Source organism: Pollachius pollachius, assembly GCF_949987615.1.
Source record: "Pollachius pollachius genome assembly, chromosome: 11".
Taxonomy (NCBI): domain Eukaryota; kingdom Metazoa; phylum Chordata; class Actinopteri; order Gadiformes; family Gadidae; genus Pollachius; species Pollachius pollachius.
The window spans coordinates 15882820-15898832 of NC_136944.1; the positions used below are offsets into that span (position 1 = coordinate 15882820).

At 39.4% G+C, this 16013-nt stretch overlaps 1 protein-coding gene across 2 annotated transcripts; it reads left to right on the forward strand.

Moving 5' to 3' along the window:
• Positions 1–547: 547 nt before the first annotated feature.
• Positions 548–15670, forward strand: unkl (unk like zinc finger; the record flags this gene model as incomplete). 2 transcript variants are annotated; one of them, XM_079746032.1, is made up of 15 exons in its annotated part: positions 548–612; positions 1211–1420; positions 3843–4019; positions 4515–4648; positions 4757–4892; positions 5016–5133; positions 5858–5942; positions 6144–6292; positions 7359–7409; positions 7783–7957; positions 8306–8395; positions 8492–8731; positions 9261–9454; positions 9784–10041; positions 10183–15670. In XM_079746032.1, the coding sequence occupies 15 exons, from the start codon at positions 548–550 to the stop codon at positions 10336–10338; spliced, it is 2238 nt and encodes a 745-aa protein (XP_079602158.1). In that variant the 3' UTR covers positions 10339–15670. The 2 variants fall into 2 exon arrangements, with proteins under 2 accessions (XP_079602158.1, XP_079602159.1); XM_079746033.1 differs by having other exon boundaries at positions 7786–7957.
• Between the last annotated feature and the right edge of the window lie 343 nt (positions 15671–16013).

Genomic DNA, 16013 nt, shown 5'->3' on the forward strand with positions numbered 1-16013 from the left:
TGTTCTATTCTTTTTCCCTTACCCTCTTTGCGTGTCTGGGAGCGTGCACAGACGCAACTACGCACACAAACACCCGCGCAATCACACACGCATACACACACACACACACACACACACACACACACACACACACACGCACACACAAACACACACACACACACACACACACACACACACACACACACAAAACATATGTATGCTAAATATTGTTAAATAAATAGTTGTCGCTGCTGAGGAAATAGCATTTCAGAAGACCCAAGCAAATAAATAAACAAACACTAAGCACAACAAATAACAGAAACATAAACCAATTGGCTTTAGTACAAGCAAGCTCCATAAATCAAAATGAATAAACGACAATCGCTTTCGTATGATTATCAATTAAACATAATGAATTTGGCTGCTGTGGCCTTCCAGTAAATAGATAATAATTATTGAGAAAGACACATAAGGCGCACGTTGCTTGTTAGGAGCGTGGGGGACGGGCTCTGCTTGGTATGCAAGCAGCAGGATGACGCGCATGCGTATTGGATTGTTTTGACTGAAAATGCCGTCGGTTTCGAAAACGGCGGCCAATGCTTCTCCGCAAACCGAGAAGCCTACTCACTATACGTAAGTAAAGCTATAGCAGAAAATTACTCTGTTGGCATTATGTAACGTATATGATCGTTTTACATGCAGCACAATTCATTTACATTTCTTGCTTGGTGAAACTCTTTGTTCTGCGTTGAACATGGTGCTTTCCTTTGGCTTTGTGACTATCTACATTAGCAAATACCACGACAGCAATAATGTTTTCGACGCGTAATAAAATAAAATGCAAGCGACTAGTTGATTCTGACTTTTACTATTACCATACGGTGTTGAATGTAGCATTGATATAACTGTTCGAGTGCGAAGCGTGAACTTGCCACGCTAAACGATTAGCCATTGACTCGCTATCCAGTTTGCTTGTAAATAGCTTGGCCTTATTTCCTTCCTTGTTGTTACGCACTTTACTTGACGTACGCTCAGCGCGCCTCTGTTGGGTTTACGTACGAATCTCTGCGTACTACTTTTGTAAATGGCCAATACACGCTGGTTAACCTGAAGCAGCATCCACAACAACGCAACGTGAACTGTTACTATTTTTGTCCGACTCTTTGTTTTGTCACAGTCAATGAGTATGTGCAAAGGAATGAGTACTAACAAAGTCTCATCTTTATTTCAGTTATTTGAAGGAATTCAGAACAGAACAGTGCCCGTTGTTCCTCCAGCACAAGTGCACGCAGCATAGACCCTTTACCTGTTTTCATTGGCATTTTCTTAATCAGCGGCGAAGACGGCCCATACGAAGAAGAGATGGGACTTTTAACTACAGTCCCGATGTTTATTGCACAAAATATGACGAGACAACAGGCATATGTCCCGATGGAGACGAGTAAGTCCAACTTTCATGTGAAATCTTGTTTCTCCACAACATTCTGAATGTTCCACACAGGAAAATGTTATTAGTAATTATATGGGTATTGTGGAGGGTCATTCGTTTGCAACTATTTGTAACTTGGTCAGATAAGCCAGCAGGTAATGGAATGGCAAAATCAGCATCATGTAAATCAGCAAAACATTCCAATGCACCTGCCTGTTGTGGAAATATTTCATATTTGTTTATTAGAGGAGGATACCTCAATGTAGATTATAAGCTTTGGGTTGTCCAGCTCAGGAAGCAAATTCTGTGTTTGTTATTTTGTAATCAAAAAGAGGAACCCTTGGTTTTACATTTGATTTTACCTTAACAGAGCAATTTGTTCAGTTGCTATGTCATTCAGTGGCACTGCTATGCAGTTTAAATAACCCCTTGGTAGTGCTGCTGATTACAATCCAGCCTAACTTATTTCACTCCTCACTGAAACAGCCCCACAAACAGAACTTGCTACAATTGACTACATACTGTAAACAGCATGAGTGCTGTAGGAAATGTGAGGGGATTCAGATTTAGGTTTGGCCAACATATATTGTTTAGAATGTAAACAAACTTGCTCGGTGGCTGTCAGCATATATAACTCATAGATCATTCTTACTTGAATGCGTCTTTATATGAACACTTATTATGAAAAAGTGCATAGTTCACTGCCACCAATGACCCATACGATTGGTACGATACGACAATACATTTATGAAATGTATAGTTTTATTTCCTAAAAAGTTTCTGTTCTGCAACACATTTTCTCCCAAGACTGCCATGCAAATGTTCTCACAGCAATATATACAGGCTGTTTCAAAATATTTAGTCTTGCTTTAAGTTATTAATGAATTATGCATATAAATAATCTATGAAAGTGAACCTATTAAAGCCTATTTTGCTTATGTACATGAAACACAATTAACATTAGTTTCCGCCTTTTGATTCAGTTTCTTTGATTCTCTATCAGGTTATTTAAATCCAACATTTATCTAGAAAATCTGAATGAGCAATGTGTTGTGCTGACAATGTATATGAGCTTGGCCCCTGCATGTGAGTTTTCTGATGGTAAAGCAACTGTTGCATTACTGGACAGAAGACGCATTTGTATAAGTCATCAGGTTAACTTGATTGATAAACACCATGTGTTTTTTTTTTTTCTTTCTTTAACCCTCAGTTTAACAAACGCATTTGTAAGCAGTGCCTCCGTCAACCTAAGCATCGCTTTAATCAGAAAGTTGTATTCAAAGTTTATTTTCAGAGTCCAATGTTTTTTGTCAGAGATAGAACTTTGGAAGTAAATATAGTTTGTAGCTCTTGTTGATTTTGACTCACTTTGTAATCCAAGTATAGGTCATTTAACTTTTCGGGGGAGTCACCAAAAATATGACATAATATGACTTTCAATTGACTTAAACCGTTGTTATTCCTTAAAGATATACACATGTTTGTGTTATTAATGCTATGTTTCCTGAAAAGGTCTTTAGTTGATATTGCCAAAACAGAAACATTATGTTCGTCTGATTGTGTAAATGATATCTCACTGAAACAGAAATATGCAATCATGTATGTACTGAAATATTAATAGATTGTTACAATTATTTTTGTTATTCAAATGAGTGTCTGTACACAAGTGTTACATATTCACGATTTATTTTATTATAACAATGAAACATGCATTATACAGTTGAATCATTATCCGAAAAAAGCATGTTGAATGCATCAGACTACATTACAGTTTTAGCCATACTGTTAGAGTAGGATCGTTTATCAATTATATTTAACCACAACTATGCACATCTGGAATTGGAAACAGGCTTTGTTGCTCCACAAAGCTTTAAGTTATTGTCGACTGACTCCTGAATGATCTGCTGCAGTCTTTACTATCCCTCTACTACGAATCACTGCTATTTTTGTATGACCTTATCTGTTGCTATAGCAACTGTTGCTATTCAGAAAATTAAGATTGTGTGAACTCCGGAGGCTTACTTCTCTTTAGCCCGAGGAAGGTTTCGACTCAGTGTGCTCCTGAGTGCTCACAGTATACTGGTAAAACAGCACGAGCACAAATGTCTTCCAATGATATGCAATTATAATGTTGTGATTTTAAATTATTTCTTTCTTGTCATTTCTCGCTGTCATTATCTCATTTGAAGCAGGAAACTGTAAAAAACAAGTTCTAGCACATCAGGAAAATGTGCAGCACAGCATCACATTTTCTGTAATGTTGGTATCTCAACAGGATTCAAGCATGATCAAAATTGGATTCCACATTTTATTAATCAAAAGCCGGACACAACATATAACCTATGTCCTTGATTTGATTTGCATGGTCGTGTTTGTTTTGAAGATAGCTCATTAATATACAATCTCTGTCCTTTCCTGTCCTGGGCTTCTTCAGTTGTCCATACTTACACCGCACCACTGGGGACACAGAGCGCAAGTACCACCTCCGCTACTACAAGACGGGGACGTGTATACACGAGACGGACGCCCGTGGCCACTGTGTAAAGAATGGTCTGCACTGTGCGTTTGCTCATGGGCCCCACGACCTCCGACCCCCGGTCTATGATATCAGGTGACATAGACACACAACGACATACACAACAGTAACCCGGCACGCATAGAATGGCCAGTGTACCGTGTGTAGCGAATACGCTCAACGGGTCTTTTTAGTACTATGGTAGTTGGCGGCTAGTTAGTTGGGGACTTATTTGAAGGATTTGTCAAGGTTTTGGAAAGTGGGAGCCAAGAAGAGTTTACAATGTTGTGTTATGTTAAGTCAATAACCGCCCTTGCGTCAGCATCATTATCACGGACGATTTTGGTCCTATGTTACCTCAATAATTTTAAATAATTTTAAATATTTATCGCTCATACCTGGAATGACATGCTTAAGTTGTTGCGTCTTGTGTTCGGGAGGGTTAGAAGCTGATTTGACATCTTAATAAACTGCTCGTGCACGTCGAAAAAATAACTTGAAAGTTCTTTCTGTAAGACGAGCTCTGTGCACTTGATCCACTTGTGTCACCCAACGGAACTAACGCAGTCTGCATCCGCTTGTGTCCCACAGAGAGCTTCAAGCACAAGAGGCGCTGCAGAATGGACAGCTTGGGTCGGGCGAAGGTATCCCAGACCTCCAGCCTGGAGTCCTGGCAAGCCAGGCCATGATAGAGAAGACCCTTACGGAAGACCCCCGATGGCACGGTGAGACACAACGTCCGCTCACTCCCGCTCACTGTTCATTCAAACGTTGTTCCGGCACTCTGCATGGTGCGCTACGTCGGTGAATGACATGGGCCTTATTCCTTGCAGATACCAATTTTGTATTAGCAAACTACAAAACGGAACAGTGCACCAAGCCCCCCAGGCTGTGCAGGCAGGGCTACGCCTGCCCGCACTATCACAACAGCAGAGACCGGAGAAGAAACCCCCGCAAATACAAGTACAGGTGACCCAAGTCTCGACTCTCAACTCAAATTACAGGGATGCGATCAAATGTTAAAGGCCCCCGTGGTTTGTGGTGGTGTTGTTGATGTTGTGTTGTGTCCGGACGGTACCCCCCCCCGCCCAGGTCGACTCCCTGTCCCAATGTGAAGCATGGGGATGAGTGGGGCGAGCCTTCCAAGTGTGACAGTGGGGATGGCTGCCAGTACTGTCACTCCCGCACAGAGCAGCAGTTTCACCCAGAGGTCGGTCAATAGGATTCCTGCTGGACTATAACTAATATAATGTAATATCATTTTTTCTTGTAAATGAGTATTGCTTGGATTTGGAATGCAGTGTGTCTCACACAAATCCTACAAACATATATTTTTCAATAACAGTGTTAATGTATACTGTCTGAAAGGATGAGTTCTAATAGCTCATTCTAGCCATTAATATTAATATCACTCTATTTGATGTTTTATTGCTTTGTAATTCAATTGAACGAGTTGGGTTATTTTAAATCATCTAACAAACCTGTCATCATTGTGCTGTGATTTCAGCTAAGTTCATAAGTGACTATTGAATACGTTAATGATTGATTGACAGGAGGCTAGGTCATTGTTGTTACATGCTGTGCTGTTGACACTCTGTATATTTGTGGAAATCCTGTTCTTTCTTTTTGTTTATACATCTGAAGTTATTCTAGATGTGCATCCTATCGTGGTTATATTTCAAGATTTTTCATAGTTTGTGAACATAGCTCATGCTCGCTTTGGTGTGTGTGTGTGTGTGTGTGTGTGTGTGTGTGTGTGTGTGTGTGTGTGTGTGTGTGTGTGTGTGTGTGTGTGTGTGTGTGTGTGTGTGTTACAATACAGGAATTCATAATGACGAATAGCCTTTTCTTATTATCATATCATAATATTTATTTCTGACGCTGTGCTATGACACTTACTTGTCTGATTATCTTTATTGCCTCATTGTTTTAAGATCTACAAATCCACCAAATGCAACGACATGAGACAGACTGGCTACTGTCCAAGAGGACCATTCTGTGCTTTTGCTCACGTGGAAAGTAAGCAAAACAATTCCTTCCTCCAAAAACACATACATTTTTCATTTCAAGGGCCCCTATCTGACCACTAGGGGTCATGCTGACGAGCCGTTACAAGTTCCTTACAGTAAATTAGGGTCCCTTCTAAACACCTTACATTTAACCCTGTGGAGTGTAGGTTAGGACTGTGGGCCCTCAACCAATGTACGTGTCTCCTCCTAGGGATCCCCTCCGCAGAGGAGACCATGAGCTCCCTGCTGAGCGCCATACAGTCCGGCTCCCAGTCCCAGCAGTATTCCGAGTGTCCAATCAGTGAGTGGAACAGCGGAGGCAGCTCCTCCGCTCCTGCAGGCAGCAGCAGCAATGGCCAGGTAGCTTGTTTGTTGTTGTTATTGTCATTATACATACCCGGCAGTTTCCAGTCATTGATCTGGATGACCTAGATATTGTTTTTTTTGGGTGGTTTGATATTTGGGGCGAGAAAAATGTGCCCCTCTCTGTGCTTTTTCATAATGGGACAAAAGTTGCAAAAGAAAATGGGGATGAATATTGAACATAAATATTTTATAAGCGAAAACTGCAAATTGGTAGCTTGACATGCATTGGAAAAAAACGGTAAAGATGAGAACAGATCTTTTCCCAGCTGCCATCATGAGTTTTATTTCAGAAGCGTTTTCCGGAAATGTATTGCATAACAGTAAATTTAGGCCAGAAAGTTTGTCTTTTGCGTCTGCTTTTAGAGACAGCTGTACTTTAATGTTTTCACTCACTTCATATTTATTTCATAAGGCTGTCAGTTCTGTTCTGCGCTACCCTTTATTATTCTCAACCTTTTTATATTGATCGGTGGATCAAACATATCAGCCGCGTTCCTCTCAACCACACTTAATTGTGTCCAGGAAAAGGAACCCAGTTCCCAGTTCCACCAAAGTATTAATTCATTGCAACCATGCACTTATGTACTTTTAAGATATCAAACTCTGTGAGCGGGTGTCCATCCCCCGCTTCAGGTGTCTGGTGTGGGACTGTAAATTCAGGTACAATGTTCTCTGGTTCAGGAGGACAGTTGACATCCTAGCCCCGCCTTCTTATATTTAGATTTGAGTTGTTTTTTAAGTGTTCCTCTTCCTTGTCAGTTGAACTCGTTTTGTGTTGAGCTTTTTTGTCGTGTCACCAATTAGGAGTTGTATGTGTGTGTAGTTACAGTAACTAGTTAGAAGTTGGTGTTTATAAACAATGTACCAATGTTCTTGAATACATTTGAGTGTGTAATTTATTAATTGCAAACCCCACTTTAAAAGTTTTCAGAAATGAATAAGCCAAGATAGAAAACTTGCAAATTTCAAAGAAAATGTCCATGTCGGTAATGGTTTTGTACACTATTAATATTAATAGTTATTAAAAGGGCAGCCTTTTTTCTTCGCCTTTTTTCTTCAGATAAAGAATGAGGGACATGGAGATCAAAAGCTGAATGACTCAGACAAGCAGGTTAGTATCTGTTTATTACGTGTAGTGTTTGCTATATTCAAATTATACTGACATAGCACTATGGATGATGTTGTATATCAATATGTGCCCCGGATGATGATGATGGCAAAAGATTTTAACCAGATCTTTTAGTTACAGCGCCCTTTCAGTTACACTGAAATTATTGCATAAAGTGGATGATAATGTTGTGGATATAAAACACACTTTGCTGAAATAAATCCAACCTCAGACCAAACAGACGGAGGGAGTTGGCGCCCCGAAATGAGCTTCATCCCTAACGCTGTTCTATTTACATCTCAACTAAAGAAGCTATAATTCGCCATCGCCCGCATAACAATGGTGTTCTGAGAAGTCCTGTCCTTTTCCTGGGCAGCAGAACGCCGTATTCTCCGCAGGGAACCCCTTAACGTGCAGCATCACCTCCAGCATCACATCGAGCCTGGCTTCCAGCATCGGCTCCGACAGCTCCTCGCCCACCACCCTGTCCACCATGAACGTCAAGGCCACCCCCTTCTACCCAGGGAGCAACACGGTCGAGTCCGTCATTGGTGAGTCACGCCTCGACATGCAGAAAAGCGGAAGGCGACGTGGTTAAGGAACACGCGTAGTGGCTTGTTATATAAACGATAAATATAGACGTGTGTGTGTGTGTGTGTGTGTGTCCTCCTGCCTAACGCAATTGGGTGAGCTGGGCACCAACACTGCAAGGGTGACAAAGTTTGGCTCCCACTGCTATCACCCAGGCTAAGATTGCATGCACACACGGTATTATAAGATGCTTTGGGTGAAAGCGTTTACCAAATTGTTTGCATTATGTGTAATGATCCTACTGTCAACCATTTACTTATTAATTGTGATTAATGTGTAATTATAATAATACTTTTTTTTCATTTCAGGATCGGCTCTAGACATTAACTTCAGCGACATCAACGTTGCGTCTCTTGAACAAGATCTGGAGGAGCAAGAGGACCAAGTGGGATTTGCAAGTAGGAATACGCTCATCTTAACAAAGAGATTTTATTTCACACCATGAAATGAATTATTTCTGATCCACGTGTGCATTCCCGCCCCGCACCCCAAAGGTCAAAGGTTGCTCGCCGGATCGGCCCCAGTCAACATCCCGGGCTCCCTCGGCCGTTCCTCCTCCTTTAACTCCTCGTCATCGCTCTCAACCTCGCCCATGAGCTCCCTGTCCCAGTCCCTCTCCCAGTCCCTGCTCGGGGGGGTGGTCTCCCAGACCCCCCATCAGCCCTCGTCCATGTTGGCCAAGCAGGAGCACGGCCTCCTGGGAACCCCCACCTCCTCATCCCAGAACTCCCTAGGTGGGTACCACGTCAACGCCTGTGTTTCTTCTTATTGAACCAACATTAATAAAAAGTTGTGACTGGGTAAACCCCCTTTCGCTGAGATGTTATCAGTGCTGTTTGTTCCCCGTAGACCCTTTTCACAGTGGCGTCCTTGGAGGGCAAATGCAGATGTCCTTCTGCACACTTATTATGCTGGTCTTTTTATGTACCAGCGCATGGGTAGTAGAATAGTAGAATTTGATCATATCCCCGTGAGACAGTATTTCAGTCTACTACCCAACATGTTTCCCGTTGCAAAAAGGAGAAGATAACTTTGCAACTTTGTGTTATGTGCAACACCCGTGTTTGTTGAAAACACCTGTCGAAAAGAGTCTATTTACCTCCATCGACCTGCAGGCAACCTTGAGCCCGATGCCTAGTCTACTTACCCCTTAATTACCTGTGTCTTGATTCACTGAGTCCCAGCGAATGATTCACTGAGTACCATGGGTTGCTGCACCTCCCATGGTAAACTGTCTCCCTCCTTCACCGCGCTCCCTGCCAGGTTTGAACGGAGCTGCCAGCAGCATCTGGGACTTTGTGAGCGGCAACTTCTCTCCCAGCCCGTCGCCGGTGTTCAGCAGCCTGACCTCGGGGTGCGCCGGCGGCGGGGGGGACTTGGCCCGCCTCTTCAGAGAGCTGGACGAGGCCAAGAGGAAGCTGAAGCAGTGGGAGGAAGCGTGGCACCAGGTCAAGCAGGTCGGTGGTAGCGCCTCCCTCCCACATCCGATTGCGTTTGGCACCGTTGAGGGATCGCCAAAGTTTGGATTTTCCAAACTTTAGCAATGATGCAACGAAACATGCAGCCAGGCTTTATTTTTTTGCATATTTAATTGCAGGAAATGGGTTGGATTTGATTATGTCCCCATTCAATCTCGGATGCTAAATGTAGTTGTAGTGGCATGGCGGCAACACCAACCAAAGGAAATGGTTAGATCGGATTAGGTCTGCGCTGGGTTTGAACCGGGGGAACACAGGACTGAGTCATCCTCGCGCCGCCACATTCCGCCTCCTCTGTCGTGTGGCAGGCGTGCGAGGCGTGCCAGAAAGACGCGCTGGAGGCGAAGGAGCGAGTGAAGTCGGCGGAGGCGGAGCGGCAGCTAGCGGAGCAGAGGTGGGAGGAGACGGAGCGCAGGCTGAAGGAGACCCAGGGGGACTTTGACGCTCTCTGCCGCGGCCCCGGAACGCCCCTCCTGCGTGGTCACGGGGACCTGGACCAGCTGCCCCTGTCCAAGCTCCACTCCATCCAGAGCCAGCTGCGCAAGGACCTGGAGCTACTAGACGGGGTAAGGGTCGTTTTTGTCATTAAGAAAAATATTATACCGGTAATTAAAATCAAATAAATATTTGGTAGGCTATTTCTTTATTTTTAGCTTTTTTACACAAAGTTGCAACTGATGTTTATTTCTCCCATCCCTTTCCAACAGGTAATATATCAGCTACAGTCAAAGAAATGTATAGTTTGCCAAAAGCATGATCGTTGCATTGTACTGCAACCGTGCCAACATTATGTACTTTGTGAGAACTGTGCGCCTAGTAAAACAGAATGTCCTTACTGTAGAACAAAGATTTTAAAGTGGTGATGTACAATTATAAAAGGGTACTATTTATAGAACTAGCCTTTAGTAAAGATTAAAAAAAACTGATTCACATTATGCTTAGATTTTTCTAAAATTGATATTTGTGTTTTGATAGTAACTTGATACACATATGATTAATGATGTTTGACTGGTCAAATAACTATTACAAATTGGGTAGTTCAAGTTTTTTGGGCAATAGCTCTTTCACATGATGGAAGTCCAATCACCCTTGCATGCACTTATACATACACACAAAATGTATTAATATATTAGTACTTTGATGAGGGATAATGGTCCACCAAGTTAATAATTTTCAACAGTATTTATTCATAATGGCAACCAAAGTTGGCAAACCTACTCTAGCCCCAACCCAAGTATCTTGGAGACAAAACAATATTGTGTCATAGCTGGCAATAATTTGATTAGAGATAGTCCACCATCATATACTGCTCTTAGATTGATTTACAGACAATGTTCCTAAACGGAAAAAAACTAACAAAAATAATGTTTTTAAACAAGCCTACCAAAGACCTCCTTTAAGCTACTTTCATGATAAAGTTTAGTAGCGCACTGTTTTGTCTCATCACCCTAATTTTATCTCAGAAAAATGCTAACTAATGCTGCCATAGTTTTTTCGCATATCACAAATTGAATCTTTTGAACCACATCATAAAACTACAAAATATAACTTTTCTAGATCCACTCAAATTGATTTCTATAATAATTGATATGATATATTATCAATTATCTGGATGATATAACAGAGTAGATGGAGCATGATGTAACAAAGTGTTTATTAACTAAAAGGCCTAATTTATAAGTCGTTTGAGGTATTTTTCCTGAAGCAACAGACCTCAGGATCAAGCACCCAGTGAAAGTATTGTTGGTATTTAGTTTCAGGAATGTTGCTCTCTCTCTGGTTGGCTATCTCTGTTAAGGGGACCAAAACTAAATGTGCATTCAGCACTGAAAAGTAAAAAAAAACACAAAAAAAACAGCACCCTTATTCACTACATGCGGTACAATACTCATAAGTTGTTAAGATTTACTGATGTAGAAATTGTGTCTTTTATATCATCTTTATGAAATATAGAACATTACAAATGTAGCCTTTTTTCAGTTCCCATTAGTCAATTACTTTTTCAAGCCCACATATTTAGTAGCAATCATTTGTAGTATGTGTATACTATACCCAGTCAAGCATCATTATTTTGACCAACTTTCCAGAAGTTATTTTTCTTTGTCGGCCTGGGATGTATAGACATTTGCTTTAAGCTGCATTGTAGGTTTATATTTTTCTTAAATAGGCAAATTTCTCGAGGTTTTGTGCAAACTGTGAAACATAATGATATAGGTTTCCTTTTGTAAGATCATGGTATGTTCTCTCTCACTCTCTCTCTCTCTCTCTCTCTCATTAAAAAGATAATCTGTTAGAGGAGTTCATATTAGTTCCTACTTTAATCGGTAAATGAATACAATTTCAATCAAATAAGTGCACATTTAAAATGCAATTTTTAAGGCATAACCAGCAGCTGTGATCTCAGCGAGGCAGTTATTCAATCGGTCCTTTTTAACTCACGTAGAGGTATAACCCTATATATAGCCCTAGCTATTAGAATTGCATGTCATCTAATGCCGGTTATTGTGAATCTCGTAGATCGCCTACTGATTGTGTCTAGGACATATCGGCCTCTCACTCTTTTAAGTGCCTTGCCTTAGATTCCAAACTCACGTCCAAGCAGTACACGTGGTAGTCGGCTCTCATGCGCGGGTGCGAAATGTGTCTCTTTTTTAACGGCAGAAGAGATCGTGTGCCCCTGCGTTACAGAGGAATGATCCTCACTCAAATAAGTATATCCGTCGATTTATAATGGTACGGATTTAGTCAGCGCCCGTGATCCGACTTCAACCCCTTTTGATATGCACCACACACAAACCTGTGTGGAGAAACATTTGGAAGTATGCAAACACGTAATAGGGACAAGACTATTTTGAACAGTTAAGTGATATCTTTTTCATCAGCGAATGAAGAATTCTGTGGTTAAAACTTGTTTGTTGCGTTAATAATTACGACCGTGTATTGTGCTTAGGTTACTCAAATTGAAACGACCTTCTACTGTGTAAAAAAAAAAAAAAACGACAACAACTTGCATCTTCTTGCTTTAAGTTTGATAAGAAAATAGCAAACATGCCATCTCCAGGTACACCGTTTGCTGTTTGCAAGGGTGGGAAAATGATTTGTTTACATTCAAAAGGATGGAAATCAAACGGCTCACGGGAGGGCAGCCCTCATAAAAGTTGATGGTTATTTTGTTTTTGTGTTGATATTATAGCATATGATCTATTGCATGTTATATTATGCGATTTCTTAACCAGCTTAAAAAAACGGACAAAAAAAATCGGGTTGCACTGTCACACTGCCAGAATATTTGTAATGAATCAGTTCTAGTGTACTAAAGGCTTATTAACGTCACTTCTGCAAGCTTTGCTGCAACTAGAAACGGTATTATCGTAGTTTATTGTTATACATTTTAGGTGTTTGAATGTTGTGCATAAAAAAGCTTGGATAAAACGAAACAAAAAACTTTTCTAAACAATGTCATTTTCCATCAGACTTGGCAAATCTTACGCTCGGTATGTCTTTCTAAATAGGCTGTCATCCTTTGATCAACTTAAATCACTGCGATTGACTTGCAGGTCTGCACTTATGTAATTAGCTAAAATAATGTTCAAATCGTATACTCTTTGTATTAAACCCATCCGACAGACTGCAGCATACGCAGTGCTATCGGTCCACTTTTCCAAGGGTATGATAAGCTATTTTGTTTGGGCTTTTTCAGACATCCAAGTTCAGGATGTCTAGAATAGATTAAAAAAACGAAAAATAAGATTTAACCAAAGTGGTGTGTATTTTTGGGACATTTGACCCTAAAAATAGAATGCAAATGTCATGTTTATATTATCGCAGTGTTCAGTCCAAAAGTCTTGTCCACGTCTAGAAATGTACTGTAGACCAAGGCTCTCGTATTAATTTCCTAAAGTAAGTTTCCATTTGTTGACACTTAAATTTATGTAACGCAGCTAAAGTACTTTACCAAAGTACTAAGTTAGGAGTAACTTTATATCATGTCCAAACAATGGCCGATTTAACTCATTTCAAATTCATGGTCAATTTATTTCCACGAGTTAAGTCTATTATAAATTGAATTATTATAAATTCTATTTCAGGGTACATTTTTCCTTTTGCGTTTGTCAATTGAAACCACACACTATTCTCTTAGTGAGCAAATAAGAGGTTGAACTAGCTTTTCTTACAATATTAAGGATTTTATAGTTGTACCAAAGACCTCTGCTGTTATTTATTTTGAATTACACTACGATATTTGATATTCCGCCTTCGATATTCATTGTTTTTTTTTCAGAATAAAAATGAAATAACAATTTGATTATCACCTAGTACCTTAAATAGATTCTCAGAATGATTTCCCATATCCATATAGTCTCTAGGGATAAAGAAATATAAAGTAAATGGGTCAAATTCTAACAAAGTATCTGTATTTGTATATTCAATTTTGTGTGACGTATATTCTGGTGTTGATGACAAATGTGACATTGTCTGTTTGCCCGTTGTACCTTAAGCTAACATACATTTTTTTAACAGTTCTACATGGAAGGATTGTCAGGTGAATGATGTGTTTAAGTTCTGGAGAGGCCATAGGATTTGTTATTTTACTTTTCTGGACTATCAATGGTTGTGTGCTGTATGCCTCTACAGTAAATCTACAATGCCTGTCAGGTGCTTTTCTTTTCTTTTGACTGTTTTTCTTCTTGGTTTAAGCTTTTTGTGATCATGGCTAGAAAATAATTTTGTTTTACTCTAATCAATATATTTCTTTAATAATGGTGACCAGCATCAATGGCAAATACAGACATATTTAAAGAAATCTTGACTTATGTTACCTGCCCTAAAAAATAATTATATTTCTAAAGAGATGTTACAATTATTTGCTCTGTTAACGTACAGCTTACATTTTAAAATGTTCCTTAAATTTGATTTAAATGTATCTCGATAATGGACTAATTGAACTTCCGCACCTGTGCCTTTAATTCAATTACAATGATCTCAATTGGAATCAAGGATATTTTGTGCTGAGATTGTGTTTTGATAACAAGTTGAATAGAAAAATACAAGACTTAATTCTGATCAATATTCCAGTGCCTTAGGACATTTTGTAGACCATTAAATTATCTGCTCTTTAACTGAAGGTCCTAGTAAAAGGCTTCTTTGGCTTTGGACAATTAGATTAAACTACTTACAAATTAACCAACGCATGACACAAGGGTGTCCAATATTGTCCAAGGGTGTCCTGCTGTCTGTATTTGCCATAATATTACATTGCCGTAATACCTAATTTTATATTATTCCGACATCAGTTCTCCATAAAAATGCCCAGTTGATGTATAATCGACATCAGTTATGGAATAGTTGCATTACTGTTAGTTGTTTTGTGATGTCTTTTTTTTGTTCAAAAAATAATAATTGAGCCTGAAGATTTATGCAATGTTGTACCGGTGCATACCATGAGTACATGTATACAAGTTAGGCTGTTGGAATTTAATAAGTCAAAAGAAAAATAGCACAAGTTTTGTCAATAAATATTGAGGGACAACTTGTTCTGTATGCCACAAATATTTTAAAGTAGGAATGTTACTATTAACTTTGAAGCCCTGAAATATTGAATGTATTCTTGATTTTAAATATACCATGGATGGGTCACTGGAGTTGAACAGTTGAATCATTAAGATGTAGCATCTTGTTGTAAATCGCTATTCATTCATATGTACACAAACTAGAACATGCAAAAATTCTGAAGTTTCTGTATGTATCAGTGTATCGAAATGGTAGGGAAAGAAATGTGATGTTTCTCAGGGTAAAACAATGATTTGATGGAGAACCAATGTTTTTAATCTGAGGAAACGGCATTTCACAGATTTATTTACCTTGATGTCGGTTGGTTTAATACATTTATTTATAAATGGAACATGTCCCTTATTTTGTGGCAAGCTGTGGATATGTAGGACACTATTCTGATAATCCCAGAAAAAAAATTATTTGTTTGTATACTGATATTGTGTAATGAACACAAGACATTACCTGCAAGTCTATTATAATACTAGTTTTTTTTTTCTAAATTAAGATTTGTGTTGCATAATATTTTCTTTAGTGTTTTACTAGTTTGTTAACTGTTGTTTAAATGTTTCACTACGGTTATGCAATGGTTTACAGATTTCACATTTATTTTTATCATCTTGCAAATAAAAATGATTTTTTCATCTGAAATGTGTGAACTTCTTTGTTAGGTCCCCTGATAACACATTTTCACTGCTTGTACAGCTGAAAACGAGGAAAAACTTGACACTTAAAATACATAGGGTGAAAATTTGCTGTGGAAAAGAGATTTAAGATCTGATGTCATAGATAGGGCTTATTATAAAATTGGGGTTATTTAATTTGATGTTTTGTTATGACTTTGATTTTTTAACACAGTAACATTACAAAAGCAAAGTTTGTTTCAAAGTCATAAATGGTGGCAACATAACATCAATATAATGAAATCTGTTGTGAATGATCTTAAACTTGGTAAACAGATAACTTAAAATGGCTTAAAATGTAACTT